Source organism: Heterocephalus glaber, unplaced genomic scaffold (assembly GCF_053883595.1).
Source record: "Heterocephalus glaber isolate CG9 unplaced genomic scaffold, H.glaber_assembly_v1.0 deba00001457, whole genome shotgun sequence".
Lineage (NCBI taxonomy): Eukaryota > Metazoa > Chordata > Mammalia > Rodentia > Bathyergidae > Heterocephalus > Heterocephalus glaber.
Genome location: NW_028258305.1, coordinates 35,259,017 through 35,280,031, shown reverse-complemented (window position 1 = coordinate 35,280,031; position 21,015 = coordinate 35,259,017). Strand labels below are relative to the sequence as shown.

At 37.4% G+C, this 21,015-nt stretch overlaps 1 protein-coding gene and 1 pseudogene across 10 annotated transcripts in view; one reads left to right on the top strand and one right to left on the bottom strand.

The window, feature by feature from the left end:
- Ltbp1 (latent transforming growth factor beta binding protein 1) overlaps nucleotides 1-21,015 on the top strand; it is a 435,679-nt gene that overhangs the window by 112,622 nt on the left and 302,042 nt on the right. Inside the window, exon 1 of one of the 10 annotated variants that reach the window (XM_087216164.1) lies at nucleotides 12,271-12,375. The exons of the other annotated variants lie outside the window; for them this stretch is intronic. Coding sequence (XP_087072290.1) covers nucleotides 12,365-12,375 — 11 coding nt within the window. The 5' untranslated portion in view covers nucleotides 12,271-12,364. Of the gene's footprint in view, nucleotides 1-12,270; nucleotides 12,376-21,015 lie in introns of those variants that run through there. 10 annotated transcript variants of the gene reach the window in all.
- On the bottom strand, nucleotides 697-1,538 carry LOC147827028 (vesicle-trafficking protein SEC22b pseudogene; annotated as a pseudogene).

The window sequence follows — 21,015 nt, the reverse complement described above, 5'->3', positions numbered from 1 at the left end:
TTTAATAATGTCCCAAACTAATTTAAGTCTATTTGTTCAAAGAGTAAATGAGAAAAACTTCAGCTTCTTTTTTTTTTTGGTACAGGGGATCGAACTCGGGACCCTGTGCTTGTGAGGCAGGCAGTGGCACCACTGAGCTAAATCCCCGGCCCAAAAGTTTAGCTTCTTAATCAGAGTGCTATATAATTTCAAAGCATCTTAACATAATTTATTTAACTCTAAAGCAACTAGGAAATAAGCAAAATATCATAAAAGGAAAACAACCAAAGGTTACTTCTTCCAGGGGCCAGTAGACAGGGTCTGTGCAACAAAGCAGTTAACCTTCACACACTTGGAGCCTGGTTTGAAAGGCCGTCAAAAACTGATTACTGAAAATCACAAATGTCACCACCAAAAGGAATGTTACTTAAAGTCAAAAAACTTCCCAAAGGGCTGCCTTCTTTGAAGGAATTTCCAAATGGTGCCAGCACAGGTTGATTACCTTACATGGCATTGATGGCTCTATTAGGGGATCAGAATGTCCTAGTCAGTGCTGTTTTAAAATCTTACTGGGAGGGAAAAAACAAAACAATCTACTGTTCCCTAACATATAACGCTTAGCACCCAGAGAAAGCCTCTGCCTCCAAACGAGACTTTCTGCATAGGGTTAAGCTTCATTAAATGAGGCGTGATCTTTCATTTTCAGGACGTGTCTTTTCTTGCAAGGTCTTTAGAGGCAGAAGTTCCACTCGGGTTCTAATACATATCCCTGTGAGCTCAGCTTCCTGAAAACATACACCTCCCAGGTTCTAGGTTCTCCCTTACCAGTAACTGTATTTGGTACTTCACAGGCACCAGAACCGCACATACACTATTAACATGATGAAAAATACAGCTACAGCTGCAAGTTTGGCATAAGTGGAACACATGTTCAAGTACTTTGCATCCTGGCAGTACTTCTTGGACAGACTGGACAAATTGTTAGCCTTTGAATCCAATGCTGAGAGTGCTTCTCCCCATTGCAGCACTTCTTCAGTGTTGGCTACCGTGATCCTCTGCACATCCTGCAACTTGGTGTTGATGGAGCCGAGGTTTCTCCAGGGATGACTGTTAGTGTAGAGCTTTTTGGTCTTCTGAATGAAGGTATCAAACTCAATAAAAGAATAAGGTCTAGACACAGTAGGCACCTTCTTCCCATGCTGTTCCTCAAATTCTGAATGCAAATCTAGGTAGGCAAAAGCCAACTTTTTAGGGAAGGCAGCGTCACACAAAACCAAATAACACACTCCCTACTCAGTAATGTAGTGAAAAGTCATGGCTCCTGCTTCCAAGGTACATTGATTGTTCATTCAGCTTTCGAAAGAGCTGCTTAGCCTGACTCTGATACTGCTGAAGGTCCTGGCCAGACTGTTCATACTCCTGCATCGACTCGGCCAGTGGGAGCCTGTCCGCCACTCTGGCGATCATCGTCTGCAACCCCATCTTCACAGGCTTCAGGGACCCAGCACTGGTCCACGCTGCCGGAGGCCTCATTCTCACTTCCTCTGCTGCGAGGACAGCAAAACCTCTACCTCACTTTCTGAAGATGTAGCCGCTAGTGTCTCCGCTTCCTGCTGAGGTGGTACTTTCCATGTTTTAACATCCACTCAGGAGAGAAGTTTGCCTGCAGATGAGGTCATGGGATACCTTTGAACCCATATTGTCACCATGTGCTGTAGATGATGTGTAACAGCTTTGGTTTGGGGGGAAATTCTGGGTTTTGAAATGGAACACTTGGATTCAGGTTTCTACCTTGCTCTATCCTGGCTATAATCTTGACAAATCACTGAGCCTCTTGATTAGGTTTGGTCAGCTAGAAAATGAGCATAGTCATCTGTCACAGTGTGATTTTTAAGCTCAGTGAATTAAGGCAGAGGAAAGTGTTCTGGAAACTGCAGATTCTGAAGCCTCAGGGGGATTGACCGAGACTTGAGCCTGTAGTCAGCCGCCTTCATTCTCACTGTGGTGGTCCTGCCCTGAGACTGGGATTCTCTAGGTGTACCTGTTAAGTATAGGCATTGTCCTTGAGCATGGTTCTGGCTGGGTGGGTTCTGTTTCAGATGGCTTAGCTGCCCTTAGGTTTCCAAGCTCGTGTCGCCAAGTTGTGTGGCGTGGTGTGCAGAGCTGCTGTAGGTTTGCAGTGCTGGCTTTCTGTGTGGTACTCAGAGGGCCTTGAGATCCTGGTGACTTAAAATCAAGAGCCACTTTATTTCTGCTCCCACATCTTACTCAGTCTGCTAGGCTTACAACAGTCTAAATCCCAGAAGCCCTGTCAGCTCTCCCCAGGAAATGTAGAACCCAAAGACATGGGCACATATTTTCATTTCCTTTTCGAATGAACACAATCTCTTTAGGAGTTTTATTTGAATACCAATCTATGGTTTGCACAAACTGTTTGAATTTTAAACAGATGTGTGTGCAGTGCTGGGAGGAAACTTTGCATCTCAGTCCAGTTTTATATCACTGATTTCTAGGGCTTACAGCCTGGTCCATATCTGCGCATAGGGTGGACAAGCTGGTGACAGCTTCCGTGTGCTTTTCTGCCCAGAGCTAGAGCCAGGGTGGCTTCTGGGTGTCCGGTGCATGGTCACTGTAAATGGACCATCGCTACAGTAAGTGCCCAGGAGCTCTTGTGTGCCAAACTTTACTGACTGCCAAGTCCAAGGGTACGTAGAGTATTTGGAGAGTTTAGTGAAAAAATATTCTTTGGAAGGGCCATCTTCTTAATGTTCACTTCTCTTAACTGTGAGCCAATTTTAATAATGTTTATAGTTAGCTAAGATTAAATTAGGTTGCTTAAAACATACTTGGACATTGTCTATCCAAGAGTGAGTAGGAAAATATTAGATGAAATAAACAAAACCTTTATTATTGAAGGTTGGGGAAAATGGATTACTTAAAATCTCAAGTGGTTAACATCTACTATTATGTCTGCTGTTATGTTTGAGTGAGTCGAGGGGCTTGACTTGCTATTTGGTAATTGTATCCTCATTGACAATAAATTTATATTATCTTAAAAGAATCCATGTACAGCCAAGATGAGGATAAATCAAAGGGAAATGTGATGCTAAGGAAAATTGGGGAGGTATTAACAAGAAATGGTTTTATTTATTCCAATCACCATTTTGTAATTATTTCAGGTTAAAATCTGTTATCTTGGTCAGATTCCATGATGTTGATGCTCTACTTTCACTTTTGAAATTAGTCTCGAATTAGATTAAAAAACCCTTTCCCCTCTTTATTACTCTTTTTAAAAAATTAATTCTATCGGTTCCTTTTTCGGTATACAATAGAATGACATTCATCATTGGAAATTTGCACCTTTACATAATCTCTCTTGGTTCTTACTTTTTTCCCCCTTCCCCTGCCCTCCCCTCAACCCCTCCATCCCTCCCTATTTACAAAGACTTTGTTTCCATTTTTTCATTTTCTCACATTAATTCCATTCCCTTCTTTCCTTTCTCCAATAACAAATGCTGGCGGGGCTGTGGGGAAAGAGGAACCCTGCTCCACTGTTGGTGGGAGTATAGACTGTTGCAACCACTGTGAAAATCAGTATGGAGAGACCTCAGAGAACTAGGATTAGAGGTCCCATTTGACCCACCTATTTCCCTGATGTTTATCTTCCCAAAAGAATTATAAGAATCATACCACAGTGATATATGTGCACCCATGTTCATAGCAGCACAATTTGTAATAGCTACAACTTGGAAACAGCCCAATTGCCCATCAACTGGAGACTGGATAAAGAAAATGTGTATTTTTAGAAAATAAAATGGAGTACTACTCAGCCATAAAGAACGAGAAACTAGAGACATTTATAGCTAAATGGGTGCACATTGAGACTATACTCTTAAGTAAAATAAATAGGACGCACATGTATAAATACCATATAGTTTCTCTGGTGTGAGAAACTGAAAGTGTAAATAAGAATCAAAAGGTAAATAAAAATCAAAAGAGCTGGGAATCAGTTGATGTCTCTCTCTCTCACATTGGTTAGAGCTTTATCAAGATATACGTGCCATGTATTCACCCATTTAGATTGTATAGTTCATTGGCTTTTCGTATATTTATAGAATTGTCTCATGGTCATACTTGCCTATAGCTTGGAGTAGAAAGTTGCTTCCACTCAACATTCCCCTGGGGGAGAACTTAGTTATGTGGTCCTAACCTAATTTCAAGGAAGGCTGGGAAATGTAGTCCTCCTGTGTGCCTAAGCAGGAAAAAATACTGTGATGCACACATGCTACTGTCACTGCCTTACTCATTTCCTACACTGTCTGCATGACTCAGGAAGGTCACTCTTCACTGAGTGAAGCTGTGCCTCTCACTGTCCCCATATCCATTCTGCCATTTTGCTCTGGTTTTTCACTCTGTTGCCCAGACAGGTGGGTGTGGGATTGAGGTGGGAGAGGCAGATAACTAAAGTCACTGCCAAAGTTCTCATCTGACTGGAGGACACATGGACATCACTTCTCTTGATGGGAAGTGCCCAGTTCCACAAGGGCTTCTCTCAGAGTGCCTTCCTTTCCTTCACCTTATAAGGGCAGTTCTCCATGAGATCATATTCAAGACTCTGTTGCTTTCCTTCCTTCATCCTTTGTACCATTTGGCCTGTGATTGTAGGTGATGGGAGGCCAAGCACCTTGCAGATACCACTTGCACTGGGAGAATTTTCTTCTCTGGAAAATTTTCTTTCTTTATAATTTCGTAACACAATGAATTGCTATGAAATAAAGGTTTAAAATTATGAGCATATCATTTACAATCATTTTTCCATTGGGAGCATCCAAAGAATTCTGAACTATTAGTTTTATGGAACATATATCAAAATTTCTTGGATTATTGGCATGTAGTTTATGCTAGTGAATTAATACGGAGTCTCAGAGTCACCACAATGAATTTTACTCTAAATATTTAAATTTTAGATTGATTAATATTACTATAGTAACAAACTTTATTTTGGAATAACTTTAGATTTACAAAACAGTTGCAAAAGCTAACATAGGGAGTTCCAGTATACTGGTTACCCAGTTGATCCTAATGTAAACACCATGCATTACCACAGTTGTCAAAGTTAGGAAATTAACTTTGTGTGATGTAGTAACTAAACCACAAATTTTGCTTTGATTTCCCTGGTGACTGTTAAATGGGACGACTGTATGATCTTTCTAAAGCTGTAATAGACCAATAATAACTATATGGGTAATATAGAAACTTGTCAATATTTATAAAATTAGCAAACATTTGGTAGTGGAGTCAAATGAGTAGGTAATATCAAAATTCAGTAATTAAAAATTATGTGAAACCCATTACATTGCCTCTTTTGTTTTATAGATGAGAAGCTAAAGTTTAAATGGTCTGCCTGAGCAAAGCCAGGATAAAAGTTGTCCATCTTCTAACTACAGTGCTTTTCATAAATGAAGCAGTTAAGTTAGCCTTCCTGTTTTACTTTCTTTTTTTTTGTTTCCTTTTGTCCAAAAGACTATTCTGAAATATTTTCTAATATGGAAGCATATTTGTTATTTAGCAAAAAAGCAAGAAGATCAGTTTTATGTATTTTCTTTTTACATTTGCATTTCAGGTATATAATTTATATTACTAGCACATAAAAACACTATTGAATTTTTTGTTTTGATATGGCTTTTCACACAGAAAAGCAGTTTCTGTCAAGTTTTTTGTTTATACTTTTGATTCTAGAAATTCTGTTTAAGTGGCACTAGTTCAGTTGTTTTCATTTCAGTTTTGAGAATGGTAGCTTAATGTATCAGGAGAGAAGGCACTGCATTTGAACTCACAAAAATATTGAATATGACACAAATACATTGAAATGACAGTGCTACAAGTAGAAGATGGAAAATGCGCATTGCCACTTCTTGATTTTTACAAGGATCAATACAGTTGTGGATATTTATCTTATTGTTTTCACAGCTACACATTTGCTGCTGAGATCATCAGTCTTTCAGGAGCAAAAGGAAAAGAATGATGTGAATTTCCCCTTTAAAAGTCAACATTAGGTTGTGCAACATTTAAGTGTTTTTTTGCCTGTGCCCTTGAAAAGCTATACCATTATGTTGATGGATTTGCTACATTGTATCCTATTAAGTAGAAAATGTGAACATATATTTTGGATTTCAGGGTATTTTCTGCTTTGTTGAGCACACTGGTGCTTAAAATGATGATTTAAATTAGTTTTAATGTAGTTGGGTAATCAAGCATATAGTGCTTTGAAGCCACTAACCAAGAAAAAGAAGAGAACTATTCCAGCTTTTCCCCGTAATGAGACCCATAAATCAAAAGAATGAACATGGAAACTTCCAGTGAGCTTGAGACTCTAATTTCAAACACCTTAAAGGGTCTCCTTTTTTGGTTCAGTCTTGCAATGACCATGCTGCCCAGTCTGCGAGCTAAACTGAGAAATTTAGATATAAAACAGAAAAACCTCTATAGGACTAAAACAAATGAGCCAAACTCTCCCTCGTAGCTTTTGGATTTGAGAACTTGTGGTTAGAAAATTTGAGTCTAAAGAGGAGGAAATGCATGGAGATATATTCAGTTAGAGGCATACATATGTTCAGATACCAAATACATGTTATCTAGGGCAATCATAAGATGAACATGAGAGAGAGAAAGAGAGAGAGAAAGGGAGAGAGTTTTCCACTCTACATGTAATTATAATGGACTTGTGGGACTAGCTCTGGGACAATACATGCTTTACATAAATGTTTTCAACTGACAGAAATAGAATGAATTTCTGAGGAAAATCAGACACAGCTCTAAAAAGACAGAAACGCCGTCTGGACCTCAGATGTATAGCAAAGAGGAAGACAGGCTATTTCTAGAACTTTGGCAGGCAGACTGGCCTTTCACTTCTTTAAAAAAAGGAATGGAATAAAATAGGCAAAAGAAGTGTGGAGTACGAGATCCAAGTTCTCTAGATGTTGTTGGTTCAAGCAATGTCAAATTCTTCATAGCTCCTCTCTTGCCGGCTGACTTTGGACTGCACATGGGCCTATTTTTAAATTGCAGACTCCATTTCACTCCCACATATTTTACCCTTTTACTGTTCAAGTGCTAAAAGCAGGCATTATTGAAGTTAGTTTACACCCTGTTGTACACTGAGATGAGACTGTAGGATTCTGAAACTGTGAAAGAACAGGGTAAAAGGAAATAAATGCTGAGAGGCTAGATGATAAAGGTGACAGGAATCTTTTCCCTCTTAATTTCCTTCTTTCCTAAGATTCACTGGAGTCCTAGAATATGCAAAGGCTTTTGACTCTATCTGTAGGAATATTTGCATTGAGGGTAGTTTTTTTTGATTTTGGCGATGTGTTGCTTTCCAGGAATAGCGGGGGTAATTTAAGAGCAGGGGACACAATTATTTTGCCATTCAGGGCTGTGCTGGATCTGTGGGTGTGAGCAAGGATATAGAGGAGAAGAACTTTAAAATACTATTGGCTGCACTGAATTTAAAATTTAAAATTTTTGGTATATGTGTGGAAAGAAACACATATACAATGGCTAAATATTTGTAGTCCTTAACAGCAAAGGGATCAGAGTGAATGAACTGGTATTCAGAAGAATGAGAGGGTCTGAATGGTTGCTGGTTATCAAACCAATTAGTATGATTTTTACTTTTTAAACATGATCTTTTATAGCAGTTGAAATTCTCTTGTTCTGCAACATTTTTAAAAATAAAAACTTGTTATTTTCCTAGAATCTTTTATGAAGTAGCTCTTACAGACAGCTGAACAAATCAAAACTGAAACTAACTGCAGCCATGTACTTGATTGTACTGGATCAGGTCATGGAACACTAATAAAGGTGTCTTGCCTGATACTAAATGTAGATACTGGAGAAGGCAGGCACATTCCTGTTACTTTGAGAGTTGATTAGGGTGAAGGTGATAAAAGTGATCTGTACTTATGGCAGATTTTATTTTTAACCAAATAGGGTATTTTTCTTGTAGCTACAGTGTCCATTCAGTTTGCCTGATGCTTTTAAAAACTAATAAGCACACATCTTCAGTAAGTTTTTACTCACTTTAGCATGCATGTCTTTAATTAGGGCAGTGCTGTGTTTAGTATTGTTTTTTAAAAGTGGAATTTTTAACACCCTGAAATGCACAAATGTTATGTGCATCCTTTGAATTTTGTGATCCCAAACTCTGTTGGGATAGAAAACAGGGCCATTATCTAAGAAAAATTCTTTCATGACTTTTCCCAGTCAGTTCTACCAGGGACACAGTTACTATTCTGATTTTTTTTTCACCCTAGTTTTCACTATTCTAGAACATTTAAGTGAAATTACACTTACACTCCTTTGTGGGAGATTTCTTTTACTTACCATACTGTTTTTTAAATTTGTTCACACTTTCGCATGGTTCATTCCTTTGTATTTTGTGTTCCATTGTATAAATATATGGCAGCTTGTTCATTCATCTGTTGATGAATACCTTCGTTGTTTCTAATTTGGTCTAATATGTAAAAGTGGCTATGAACATTTTTGTGCAAGTCTTTTTGTGGACGTAGGCTTTTGATTCTGTTGGGTATCTGGGAGTGGAATTTCTGTGTCATAAGATGGGTGTATAGTTAGTTTTGTGGGAAACTGCCAGACCTTTTTCTAAAGTTGTTTTAGTTTTTAACATTTCCATTAAGAGTGGATGAGATTTCTGCTCAATTTCGGTGCCAACAACACAACATTTTCAGGCTTTTTTAGTATTAACCATTGTGAGCATGTAATGATATTTCACTGATTTTAATTTGCATTTCCCTGAGGTCAAGTGATGAAGCTTTTGTGTGTGTTTGTGTTTGTGGGGGGGGGGTGCAGTACTAGGGATTGAACTCAGGGCCTCATACATGCTGGACAAGTGTATTATCATTGAACTACATCTTCAACCCTGCTAAAATTTGAGACAGAGTCTCACTAAATTGTCCAAGCTGGCTTTGAACTTGTAATCTTCCCATCCTCAGCCTCTCAAGTAGATGATGTTAACAGACATGCTCCACTGTGCCCAGCATGAATAGCAGTTAATGTACACATTCACTGTTTGTATATTTTCCTTTGTGAAATGCCTCTTTGATTTTTTGCTTTTCTTTATTGCTTTTCTTACTGAATTATAAATCTTTATATATTGTATTATAGATACTAGTTTTTACATGCATACCATTATTTTTGTCCAACTCTGTGGCTAGTCTGTTATCTCTTTAGCAGTGTCTTTTGATATGCATAAGTTAATAATTTAGATAAATTCTAATTTATTGGTATTCAATTCAATTGTGATTGATTTGCTTGTTAAGGAGTCTCTATTCACAGATTATAAAGATTTTCCTATTTGAAAAGCTTTGCAGTTTTGGCTTTTATATTTCTGTAATTGATTTTGAGTTGTATTTGTTTATAATGTGGGTAAGATCTAGATTTTTAAAATTTTTATACTGGTAGCAGTTTTTCTATCATAATTATTGAAAAAAATTTTTCCCATTAGAGTGCTTTAGCACCTTTTGTCAAAAATCAATCGATTATATATTTGCTAGTCTAATTGGTAGTTTGTGGTCTATTCTGCTAATGTATTCCTTGATTATGCAAGTGCATTGCTGTCTTGAGTACTATAGCATCACCAATAAGTCTTTAACTGAAGTTATGTAGCCCTCTGTTTTTGTTCTTTATTTTCAAAACTACTTTTTAAAAATATTTGTGAACCTTTGTGTTTCATATTAATTAAAGAATCACCTTGTCCATTTCTTTTTTTTAATCCTTTGGAATTACAGTTTGTAGTGCCTTGAATCTGAAACTCCTGGGTTTCCCCAGGTCAGAACTGTTTTCAGGGCCTGGGATTTAGCTCAATGGCACCACGCCTGCCTCGCTAGTGCAAGGTCCTGAGTTTGAACCCAACTACCCCCCCCCCAAGAAAACAACAACAAAACCCACAAAAAAACCAAACCTGTTTTCAGACTAAAACTAGTAAGGCATTATTTGCTTTTACATTCTCATTCTTTTAAGAGTGTACCATAGGGTTTTCTAGAGGCTACATTAATGTGGGATGCTACAACAAATTGAATGCAGAAGAACTGCAAATCCAGCTGTCATCGTAACTATTAATGATATTTGCAAAAGTGTAAATCTTCCCAATAAGTTTTATTGTTTTAGGAAGAATTTCATAGCAGTAATGTTACTATTTAATGAGGGTGTTAATTTTCAATGAAATAATATGTTAGCATTTTTTCATCTTATGTGGCAAATTTTGATAGCTATAACCACATAACTCAATTATTTTTAAGATTGTTAAGGGTTCTGGGAACAAAGTGTTTGAAAACTGCTCCTATTGATTATTTTCGGAACAACCAACACCTTAATGATATTCTTCTGATCATGAGCATCACATATCCCTACCTTTATTTGTTTTATAGTTCTCAGTATAGGGTTTTGAACATTTTTTGTTGACTGCATTCCTAAGTGTTGTCTGCTTGATGATGCTATGTAAATGCAATACGTTTAAAATTGAATCTTCTAATTATTTGCTGCTAATACATAGAAATATATATATATATATATATATATATATATATTTATTTATTTGTTTAACTTATACTTAGTGACTACACATCATTCCGGCAGTTGTATGTCAAGAACTCCACAGTGGTTTGAGGTGTGATCCTGCTCACAAGGTAACATGTTAGCTTACCACAGTTTCATCCATGCTGACCGAAGATAAAAGAATCCTCTGTCAGAGACAGTGGACTTTGTTATTCATTGTATAGCTGTGGCAAAAGCTTTCTGTTTATATTGATCCCTGCAGTCCCTAAGCCCCACAGTGAAATTCAGATTAGCCTTTGCAGATGGTGTTCACATAGTGGGTTTGTGTCCCAGCTGAGGAACCCTGAGCTTAGGAATTGCATTCTTTAAAAGAGAGATTAGCCAACCTTGCCTGACCATTGCCCCAGGGGGTGATGTCACTTTCATTTTTCTGTGCAGCAAACAAATCTTTCATTACTTCAGAGAAAGAGAAAATTACCTTTGTGGTCTTAGACTGTGTGCTATCGAAACATTCCTGAGAAGATAATTTGCCATGAAAGCCCATGATAAAGACATGCAGAAACATAGCCACATGGAGACACTCTCTGTAGCTTATTTTTCTGAGTGTTTCTTAAACAATCATGTCATTTGAATTATAGTCAAGTTACTTTTTTTCATATAGGCTTCCCCTTTTGTTTTGCCATATTGAACTAGTTAGGATTTATAGTGCAGTGGGGAATAGAAGTGTAAGAAAGGTCATCTTTGCTTTCTTTTTCTTGATCCTTTTGCCAAAGGACACTTTCGTACAATCAATATGATATATACATTATAGATTTTTCTTAAGAGGAGAGAATATTTTATATTCCTAATTTGCCTTAAGCATGAATGTTCATTGCATTTTATCAAATGATCTATATGTAATGTGATCATAATATATTCCATTTCTTTATTCTATTAATATGGTTAATTACATTGATTATTTTTCAAATGTTAAACCAGCCTTGCATTTCTGGGATGAGTCATCCTTGGTCAGAGTGTGCTATCCTTGTTATATATTATGAATTTGATTATGAAGCTGATATGCTGTGAAGGATTTATCTATTTGTGTTCACAAGGGATGCTGGTCTCTCAGTTTTTGGTATTATTCTAGCTTCATAAAACAATTTGGGAAAGGTTTTTCTTCCTCTGTTTTTTGACAGTTTTGATATGATTGGTTTTATTTCTTACATGTTTGTTCCATTTGGGATCCATACACTGATCCATTTGGGACTGGACTTGTATTTGTGGGAAAAGTTTTGGTAAATTCATTGCTTTTACTAGATATAAGATTATATTTTTGGTTTCGTCTTGTGTCATAATTTTTAATCTTTGTTTGACAAATGAAAATAGTATCTGTTTTAAATAGCAAGAAGGTTAAGTAGTCAGTGTATTGGCTGTTTGCATTTTTTCTTCATACACTTAGGCCAGTGTTCTAGTAGGATGTGTATCTTAAGAATATTAATCCTCTGTTTATATGTTTACCATATTTTCCTTTGTTTTCTCTTTTAAAAAATTTTCGTTTTTACTTATTTTTCATGCAGGATATTTTAATGTTTATGCAGTCTTATCTGTTAGTTTTTCCCCATATAGTTCTTGACTCTGGTGTATTACACAAAGTCTTTTCCAAACACCAATACTTTATAAGTATTTACATTTCCATGTCCTTTTACTTTATTCCATCTCCTTTCTTTACATTTTTAGATACAGTGGATCCTCAAGTTACGACTGGCCTGACATACGAACAACTTGGGTTAATTAGTTTAATAGAAGATTCATCTGCCTCTTGTTATCTATAATGTGTACCAGGTAAACATCCAGATCTCAGCTATATTGACTTAGTAACAACCAGCCTTCTGGAAGTGATCGAGTTCATAAGTCAAAGATCCACTATACAGTATACATATCAAACTTAACATATAAGATCTGTGGTACATATCTTCCTTAATGAACAATTCATTTTTCCTATAAATTTGAAATTCTATCTTTACTAAATCCTAAATTTTACATATATATATGTATATATATTTATATTTATTTATTTATTTATTTTGTTTTGAGGATTGAACTCAGGACCTTGCGCTTGCCAGGCAGGAGTAGTGCCACTGAGCTAAATCCCTGGCCTCTAAATTGTATATTCTTTAATCTTTTATTAATCCATTTATGCTAGTCCCAGTATGTTTAGTAACTGAATCTATTTTCATATTTGTAATTGATGTTTTGGACACAGGCTATTATGGAGTTTATAATGAACAGGGAGCTTATAATTAAGAAAAGAGATGAGACAAATATGCTTAATGCCATGTGGCTTCAAAGAGTAGGTTGGGACCAGGTTTGGAAGGCCTCGCATATGTTATCCTTAAATTTGGATCAGCCTTCTCACTATTGTAACATAGTAACCAATGAGTGCTAAACCCCACATACGTAGTCATGATTTCTTACAGTGATGCTTGAGGTAGTATATGTATCTCATCTCAGTTCCAGTCGATGGGAAGGGTGTAGTTGGAATGCTCTGTGGAAATAGCCCAGTGGGAAAGAATGTAATATAGAAGAACATTGTTCTCTGTCATGGATTCTGGAGGTGATATATTTGCTGTATGTTTTGCCTATTACTGTTTATATGGCTCCAGATTGCATTTGTCTTGTTGTTGTTGATTCTCTGGCCTCTGAGGTCTGCTCCTTTGTTATTACTTAGATATTTCTTTTCCCTGTTGCTGTAGTCTGGCACTTTCTATAATCTAATTCTGTTGATATTTTCAAGGGGAATGTAAACAACTAAGTTTGTTAAATTAACAACCTTATTTTTAGCCCAGTCTCGAGTCAGGGATTTATATTGCTGTCATCTATATCTCTGTCTTTCTTCCTTTCTTTTTTTCCTCCTATAAAATGTCAGAGCTGAAATAGTTCTTGCTTGTCACTCATTTCTGGATTGACACCTTCCTAGCATCCTTAAAAAACATTTACAACACCAAGATATCCCCTATAATTTTAACTTCAACTGTTTTAAAATGGATCTCACAGTCTTCCCCCTATAAGTCATTTCCAGTTCTCAAAGTTCCATTGCTTTTAGACTAAAAAGTAATTTTTAAAATCGCTTCTACATGTTCCTTTTCTTTCGTGTATGAATTGAGCCAGTTCCAGGTTGCCTGTCTGTCTGCTCTTTCTTCCTTCTACTCCCCATCTCTGTCCTTGTGAAACAGAGCAAATAGTCCTCATTCTCCTTCTCTTACCATTGTAGGTTCTTTTCTGATTTCCCTGATTCTCACTGCTTTATTTATATTTTATAGAGATATTTATATCATATTTTATACAGATACTTAGATTAGCGCTCCAGGCTTTTAAAAAACATATCATTTCTCTACTCATTTGGGTGCCTAGTTCCTATAGTCTTAAATCCATGTGACTCTGACTGCCTTAGCTTTATCTTTGCTTTTGTTCTATCCTCACTTTTTTTTTTTTTTTTTTTTGGTACTGGGGATCGAACTTGGGACCTTGTGCTTTCGAGGCAGGCGCTGGAACCACTGAGCTCAATCCCCGGCCCTATTCCTCACTTTTTATGCTTTACATCAGCTATGTTAGGAGCTCAGCCCTATCTCTGACTCTTCTTGGGGATGTTCTCTTCCCTGGCTCACACATTGTCTCAGTTTTCTCTCGTTGCTGAGACAAAATACCCAACACACAAAGTTAAAGGACAGAGGATCTATTTAGCTCACAGTTTATAAAGGTTTCAGTTCATAATCAGCTGGCTCTGAGGCAGAGTGGCACATGGCAGAGTGGGTGGTCACAGAGGAGAAACAGTTCATGGTGCCCACACCATAAAAGCAACAAGGGAACCTTAACAGTGTCTTTCTGCCCCTTTTATTCAGATTACAGGGGATTAGGGGAGTGTCAAACCAATCAGTGAACTGATTTAGTAATCACACGCCCTTAATCCCAGCATCACACACTCCAGATTCAGCCACCTCTGAAAAAGCCCTATGACTGCATGAGACTTTGGGGATACATCTAGACACAAACCCTAACACACCTATAGCATATTGTCCTATGTCCCTTTTACCTCTCCAAATTTTACCTCTTTTTCAAAGTATAGCTTTCGTAGATTTCCTGATCCCATTTACTCTCCCACAACTACTACTATTTTCCTTTCTAAATTCCTAGGGCACAAATTATAGTTACACATCAATTGCAGATGCTTAGTTGCAGAATAATGAGAGAATTCCACTGGAATGGAAGATGTGTTAGCCATCTGGGGCTGCTTTCGGCAGACAATACTGCCATGAAGTATTCTACTTTTTTAAATTTTGTCTTCCCAAATAATGTATGACCACCTGGAGGGAACAATTTTTTTTTTTTTGGTACCAGGGATTGAACTCGGAACCTTGCACTTTCAAGGCAGGCGGCGGAACCACTGAGCTAAATCCCCCAGCCCTGGAGGAAACAATTTTAAAATTGCCTTGTACTCCTTGTGTGTCATCTGAAGTTCCTGGCATAGTGACGGGACTTTATAACTGGTCTATTACAATATTTGATTGATGAATTATTAATAGAATCCTTATGTCTTAATGATAATTTCTAAAACAGCTATTTGTGAATGTGATTTTATCTAAACGATGTATGAAACTTTAAAGTCACCTTTTCCTGAAATTCTTTTACTCTTGACATTAAGCATGCCTTCTGAAAGGGCTTTGGAGAACAGGAGATTGAAAAATGAATTAAAACTCAAGTATTTTAATTGTTTTCTTAGTTGTACTATTGAATTTATATGCTCTCCAAGGGAAGTGAGCCACCTCAATTGTTTTTTGCCTTTAGTAAAGTACAGGTGATGACAGTGTTCTGTCTAATCCTAAAGTATTAACAGGCTTTAAGCATTGGGAAGTGCTAGACTAGGAGACATGGTGGAGTACAGAATTCTATTAAGAATTAATAGATTTGCTTACGAGTTCATGAGTGATGGAGTTTTTGAAGGAGCAGAGAAGTGGATATGTATAGTGGGGGGCCCTTTGCAAAGTTCTGGTTTTTCAATGGGACCAGAAATTTGGTTGACAGAGTGGCCAGTTAAGTATCAGTGGCCACTAAGGTTTTGTGCGATGTTCCTTGAGAACTTCTGGCATTCTAACCAGGGCTTCCTTCACTCATTCAGGGAGAGCTGAGAGATTGGAACCTCCTTATTCGCAGGCTCTAAGGCTAAGTGAAGCCTTACTATTGAGTTGGGAGTGGAGACTGATTGGGTAAATTCTTTCCATTCCAAATTCCTCCCTCCTCCTTCTCTGCAGTAGATACCTAGGAAGGATAGAAGTCAGAACTGTTTCAAAGCCAAGTGCCTACAAACTTGCCACTCATAGCAGGAAAAAGAGTTAAGATTACACTGTTCTGTACCTGCTCTTCTCGGAGGGTGTGGCTGGCTTAAAGAGAATATGATTTCTTTCTTTTCTGAACCATATTTGCCTTTCCTAAGCCTCAGTCTTGGGTAAAGAGGATGATCGTCCCAGGTAGAAAGGCCATTCTTTGATAAAGGAACTATTTCTCCTGGCCTAATTTATTGTTTTTTGGAGCACATTTCTGAGATGGCCCAGTGTCTTCCCTGGACTGTGCATGTAGAGCAATGGGTCAGGATCCATTCATACCTGAATTGAATTCCTTCTCTGCTATCTATCAGAAGTAGGACCATAGGGAAATAATGTAACGCATCTGAACTTTTACTTTTTCTCCTCAGGGAAGAATAATGCCTGTGTCCTTAATGTTAGAGAAGGGATTAAATGTAAGGCACCAGGCCATAGCCTGGAACATTAGCAGTCATTTCACGCAATGGTAGCTGTTGTAATAATAGTCAGACTTGCATTCAGGTGTCTGATGCAAACAGACTAGACCTAGGCAGAATTATGAGATGGGCAACAATTATCAGAGGCACCTTGAACATTTCTTTTTCATTCTGTGTTGATATTTCTTTACCATCTTCATGGACCAGTCTGCTTTCTGTCCACTCTCAACAAATGAAGAGGGTAATGACTCTGGTAATGACACTGTTATACTGATGGAAACAAACCTTTAGATCAGAGGCCAGCAAACAGTAGGCAACTGTCTGTTTTGGTGTGGCCCATGAACTAAGTTTTTTTGTTATTTTACATTGTTAAGTGATTGAAGCAAAAGATCTTTTGTGACATATAACGTGAAAATAATATGAACTTCAAATTTCTGAAAAAAAACTAAATTAAGTTTTATAGGTACACAGCAAGCTTTTCATTTACAGTTTGTCTATATAACATGCTAATTTTATCTCTTAGACTTGGTCAATTCTATGGGGGTATTTTTGATCAGATGGAAGCTTTCTTGCCATCAGAGCAAAGTTAAGGAGTCATGACAGTGACTGACAGGTCTTCCATCACTTGGCTCTGCTCTTTGGGCCACTACAGAGCACAGTGGTGCAGTTATCACCGGGCCATGTTATGAGTGCCATGTCTATTGCCTTACAGCAACATTTGCTTGTTTTTTATTGTTAGTGCTTGTCCTTGATGATAAAGTGAGAGAACTAGGCTTCAGATGTCCTGCTTTAAAGGCACAGTGGGATGTTGAGTTATTTTGATTTTTAGTTAGATGGCAAAGCATTCTGTTTATTATGTAATGAGATCATGACTGTGCCAAAAGAAATATACTGTACATTAAACTACAAAGTAACATTAAGCTACATACATGGCATGTCTGCAAAATATGGTGAACGTTTAAAACATGTATTATACTAAAAGTCCTATTGCTGTTAGTCTTCCTCAACATACTCGCCCTCGTTTTGAACACACCTATCTGTGTGTATGCGTACTCACCACTTTCTGAAGCAGTTCTGGAAGTCTTTTCTCACGGAGTCTCAGGAGTGTCTTTAGTTGTGCTGTCCCAGCAGCCTTCATATCGTGATTCAATTCAAAACATTCACCTTTCATGTTCATTTTAACTTTGGAGAAGAGCCAGAAGTCATACGATATCAGATCTGGTGAATAAGGTGGATGAGGACACGCCATAATGTTTTTGACAGAAATTGCCAGAAACATTTTGGTATCTTGATTGAGCCATGACAATGCAAGCCATGACACAAGCACAGCCATGACAGTGCAAGTAGAAACATAAATAGGACTGATAGAACTGCTTTAGAAAGTGGCAGGAATGATGGGACGTGTGTGTTTGAAGTGAGGGAGGGTGTTTTGAGGGGAATTAATGATAGTGTTTTATTATAATTAATCAATTTTTATTTATATACACACACCTTTTTTTTTTTAAGGTACCGGGGCCTGGAACTCAGGACCTTGCTTTTTTGAGGCACGCACGGCACCACTGAGCTGAATCCCCGGCCCTCCACACTCTTTTTTTTAATCACACCTCATACTTGTCACAGTATTGGCAACTCACAGGAACTAATGATAACACATTTGAAAATTTAAAACTGACTATGTTGTTACAGAAGAATTTCTAGACCAAGATAAAGAATGAAGATAAAATTGTAATTAAACTGTTTCAGAGTAACTCCTTTGCTAGCCAAACCAGAAAAGTCACTTATTAATGGTGAATTGATTCAATCATATATGATGGCAACAACTGAAGAAATTTGTCCAGGACATGGAAAATTAAGACTCTTAACTTTAATAGATAACAGTTGCTCAAGGAGGTCAGGGCATTAGTTAGGCTCAATGTCATTAGTCAAATAAAGGAAATAATTTTTGAGTGGCTTTCCTTGATTATTGATGAGTCAATATTACTAATAGACCCCTAATTACTAATGTTGATTATTTGTTTTTTCCTTGAGGGATTAATGTAAAGTTTGAAATGACTGAAAAGTCTGGGTCTACCAATAGTTTGTCTAGAACATCTAAAGTTAGGATATTTTCAAAAAATTACAAAAACATGAATTTAATACAATCTGAAGTGGAATCTAATAAGATATTTTAGAAGTAACGGTGCTACAGATGTGTGGAACAGTGGAACAGAAAAAGGCTTAGTTGATTAACCGTACAAAGCTTGTGAAAATGCAGTGTGTTTAAAACCTATAGCTATTTTTTGTTTTATCACCAAGTATTTTGAAGTTATTTGTTTGCTTTATGTTATTGAGCATTTGCTGCCAATGATGAACTTTACTTCATCTCTTATATTTCTAGTGGTCAATTCTGTGATTTTTGGTAGAAATAGAAGCTGAATATCTTGACTTGTCTTATCACACAACAGTTTGATGGCTTACCAAAAGTGAAATTTGTTTCTTTTTTCCCTTTAGCTCAGGGTCAAGATTAAAAATTTTTCTGAACACAGTAAGTGGCTTTATTATTTGAATACTAAATGGCTGTGGAAATTAGCTTTTACTGCATATTTGAGAATGAATTCAACATAAAACTATAAGAAGAAGTAGTGATTATATGCAAAACAACACTGGAATAATTTATATGCTAGCATTGTTTGAGTCACTAGTCAAGCTGCTTTATATACTTCCTATGCTGTCAAAAGTTAAAATATTCCCAAACCAATCTGTGGTTGAAATATATTTTCTTAGCAGAAATGAAGTACTAGCAGTGCTTTTTGGAATGAATGGTGTACAAAGGAAATTTTCATATTTCAAAATCCATTTAACTGCAGTTGAGGAATCCCTCTGCCCTCCCTCTCCCCTCCCTCTCCCCCTCTCCTTGTCTCCTTGTGTCTCCTCTCTCTCTCTCTCTCTCTCTCTCTCTCTCTCTCTCTCTCTCTCTCTCTCTCTCTCTCTCTCTCTCTTTCTTTCTTGTATGGGGAATTAGACTCAGGGCCTCACACTTGCCTGGCAAACACAGCACCACTGAGCTGAATCCCTGGCCTCCCCTACCCAACCTTAATTGGAAAGGAGGAATCTGAGGCATAGTAACATGATAAAAGGAAACTGTCAAGAAGAGTACCTAATAGGAAATTCCTAAATGCCATCCAAGTGATGAATGTCTTTAATGAAAGTCATATGCCCGTGGATGTCAGTATTGGTATTAATTTCTTGTGTGAAAACATTTTCAAAGATGAACTATATAAAATCTCAATACCAGTCAACATTAGCAGAGGAGCGTTTGTAGTTTTTTTCCCTTTATATACATGTGTAAATTTTTTTTTTTTTTTTTGCGATATCAGGAATCAAACTCAGGACCTTGAGCTTGCGAGGCAGGTGTGGTGCCACTGAGGTAAATCCCTGGCCTCAATATGTTTTTAATTCTTTCAAATAAATGCCGAAGAGGGCAGTTGCGAGGTCATATGGTCAGTGTACATTTATTTTTTTAAATTACATTTTATTTTTAAAATCCAGTTTTAGGTTCATAGCCCAGATTGAGGAAAAGGTAAAGAATAGCCAATATGCTTTCTACCCCACACATATATAGAATCTGCCATTATCAACATCCCCACCACAACGGTACATTTGATAAACCTGCTTTGTCATATCACGATCATGCAAAGACCACAGGTTATTTTAAAATGGGTTGACTCGATATAAATTTTTCTAAGTCCATGGAATGTGCAGTGCATGGGTATTCATGTGTCTTACAGAGTATTTTCATTGCCCTAAAAGTCCTCTGTGCTCTACCTATTTATCCTTCTCTCTCCCTTAATCCTTACCAACCAGTGATCTGCTTACTATTTCCTTAGTGTTTGCAATTGATTTTGATGAGAGAATAGTAACTTTGAGTCTCAGCTAAGCAAATTGGCATTCCCCCAAATAGCATGTTATTGTCCATATTGGCAGGCTTGCATTACAAATAATTGTTCTTTGTCATTATGTTTTAAATTTTGTCAAGGATAAATTTTTTATCATTGTTTAAGTACCTGTATAATATCCTCAGTATTGTCTCTTGGCCCACATCTAACATGTGTACTATGTGAATTATATCAGTGCTTAATTATTCTATCTGTCCTCATTCAGAGGGTGAGTGTTTTTGTGCCCTGATAAAGGTTTATTTCAAATATCAACAGTAGTGATGAAAATTTTGGGTCTAGGTTATTTTTCCCCAAAAGTTATGCCCATTTAAAGTTTAGTCTGATGCTTAAATTGCATTATCTGAGAGAGGGTTGAACATAAAACAAGATAGTCGATTCCACTCCCTGTTCTTGATAATACTCCTGGTACCCAGAGAGGATGGCCCCACTCAGGCCTGGTCTGAGGTGTTGGACTGAGGAGGAGAGGGAGCGGGAGGGGGAGGGCACCCCTGGCTCCATGCTCTGATTCCTCCGTCCTAGCCTTCACACCATCATCGAACACGCTGACCCTTCAGTCTGCCTCTCTTTCTTCTGTTCATGGACGTATCCATCACCCTTCAATTTCTAGGCCCCTTCAGTCAAGCACCATGCTTGTCTTTCCCTCTGGACAGTCCTTTTTGGTCTAGAAGATAGTGTTATCTTCTAAGAAGGCAGTAGGCAAAGCAGACTGTTTGCCCCAAAATGTGTGCTGTTTCCTAACACCTGCCTGAGAAGAGG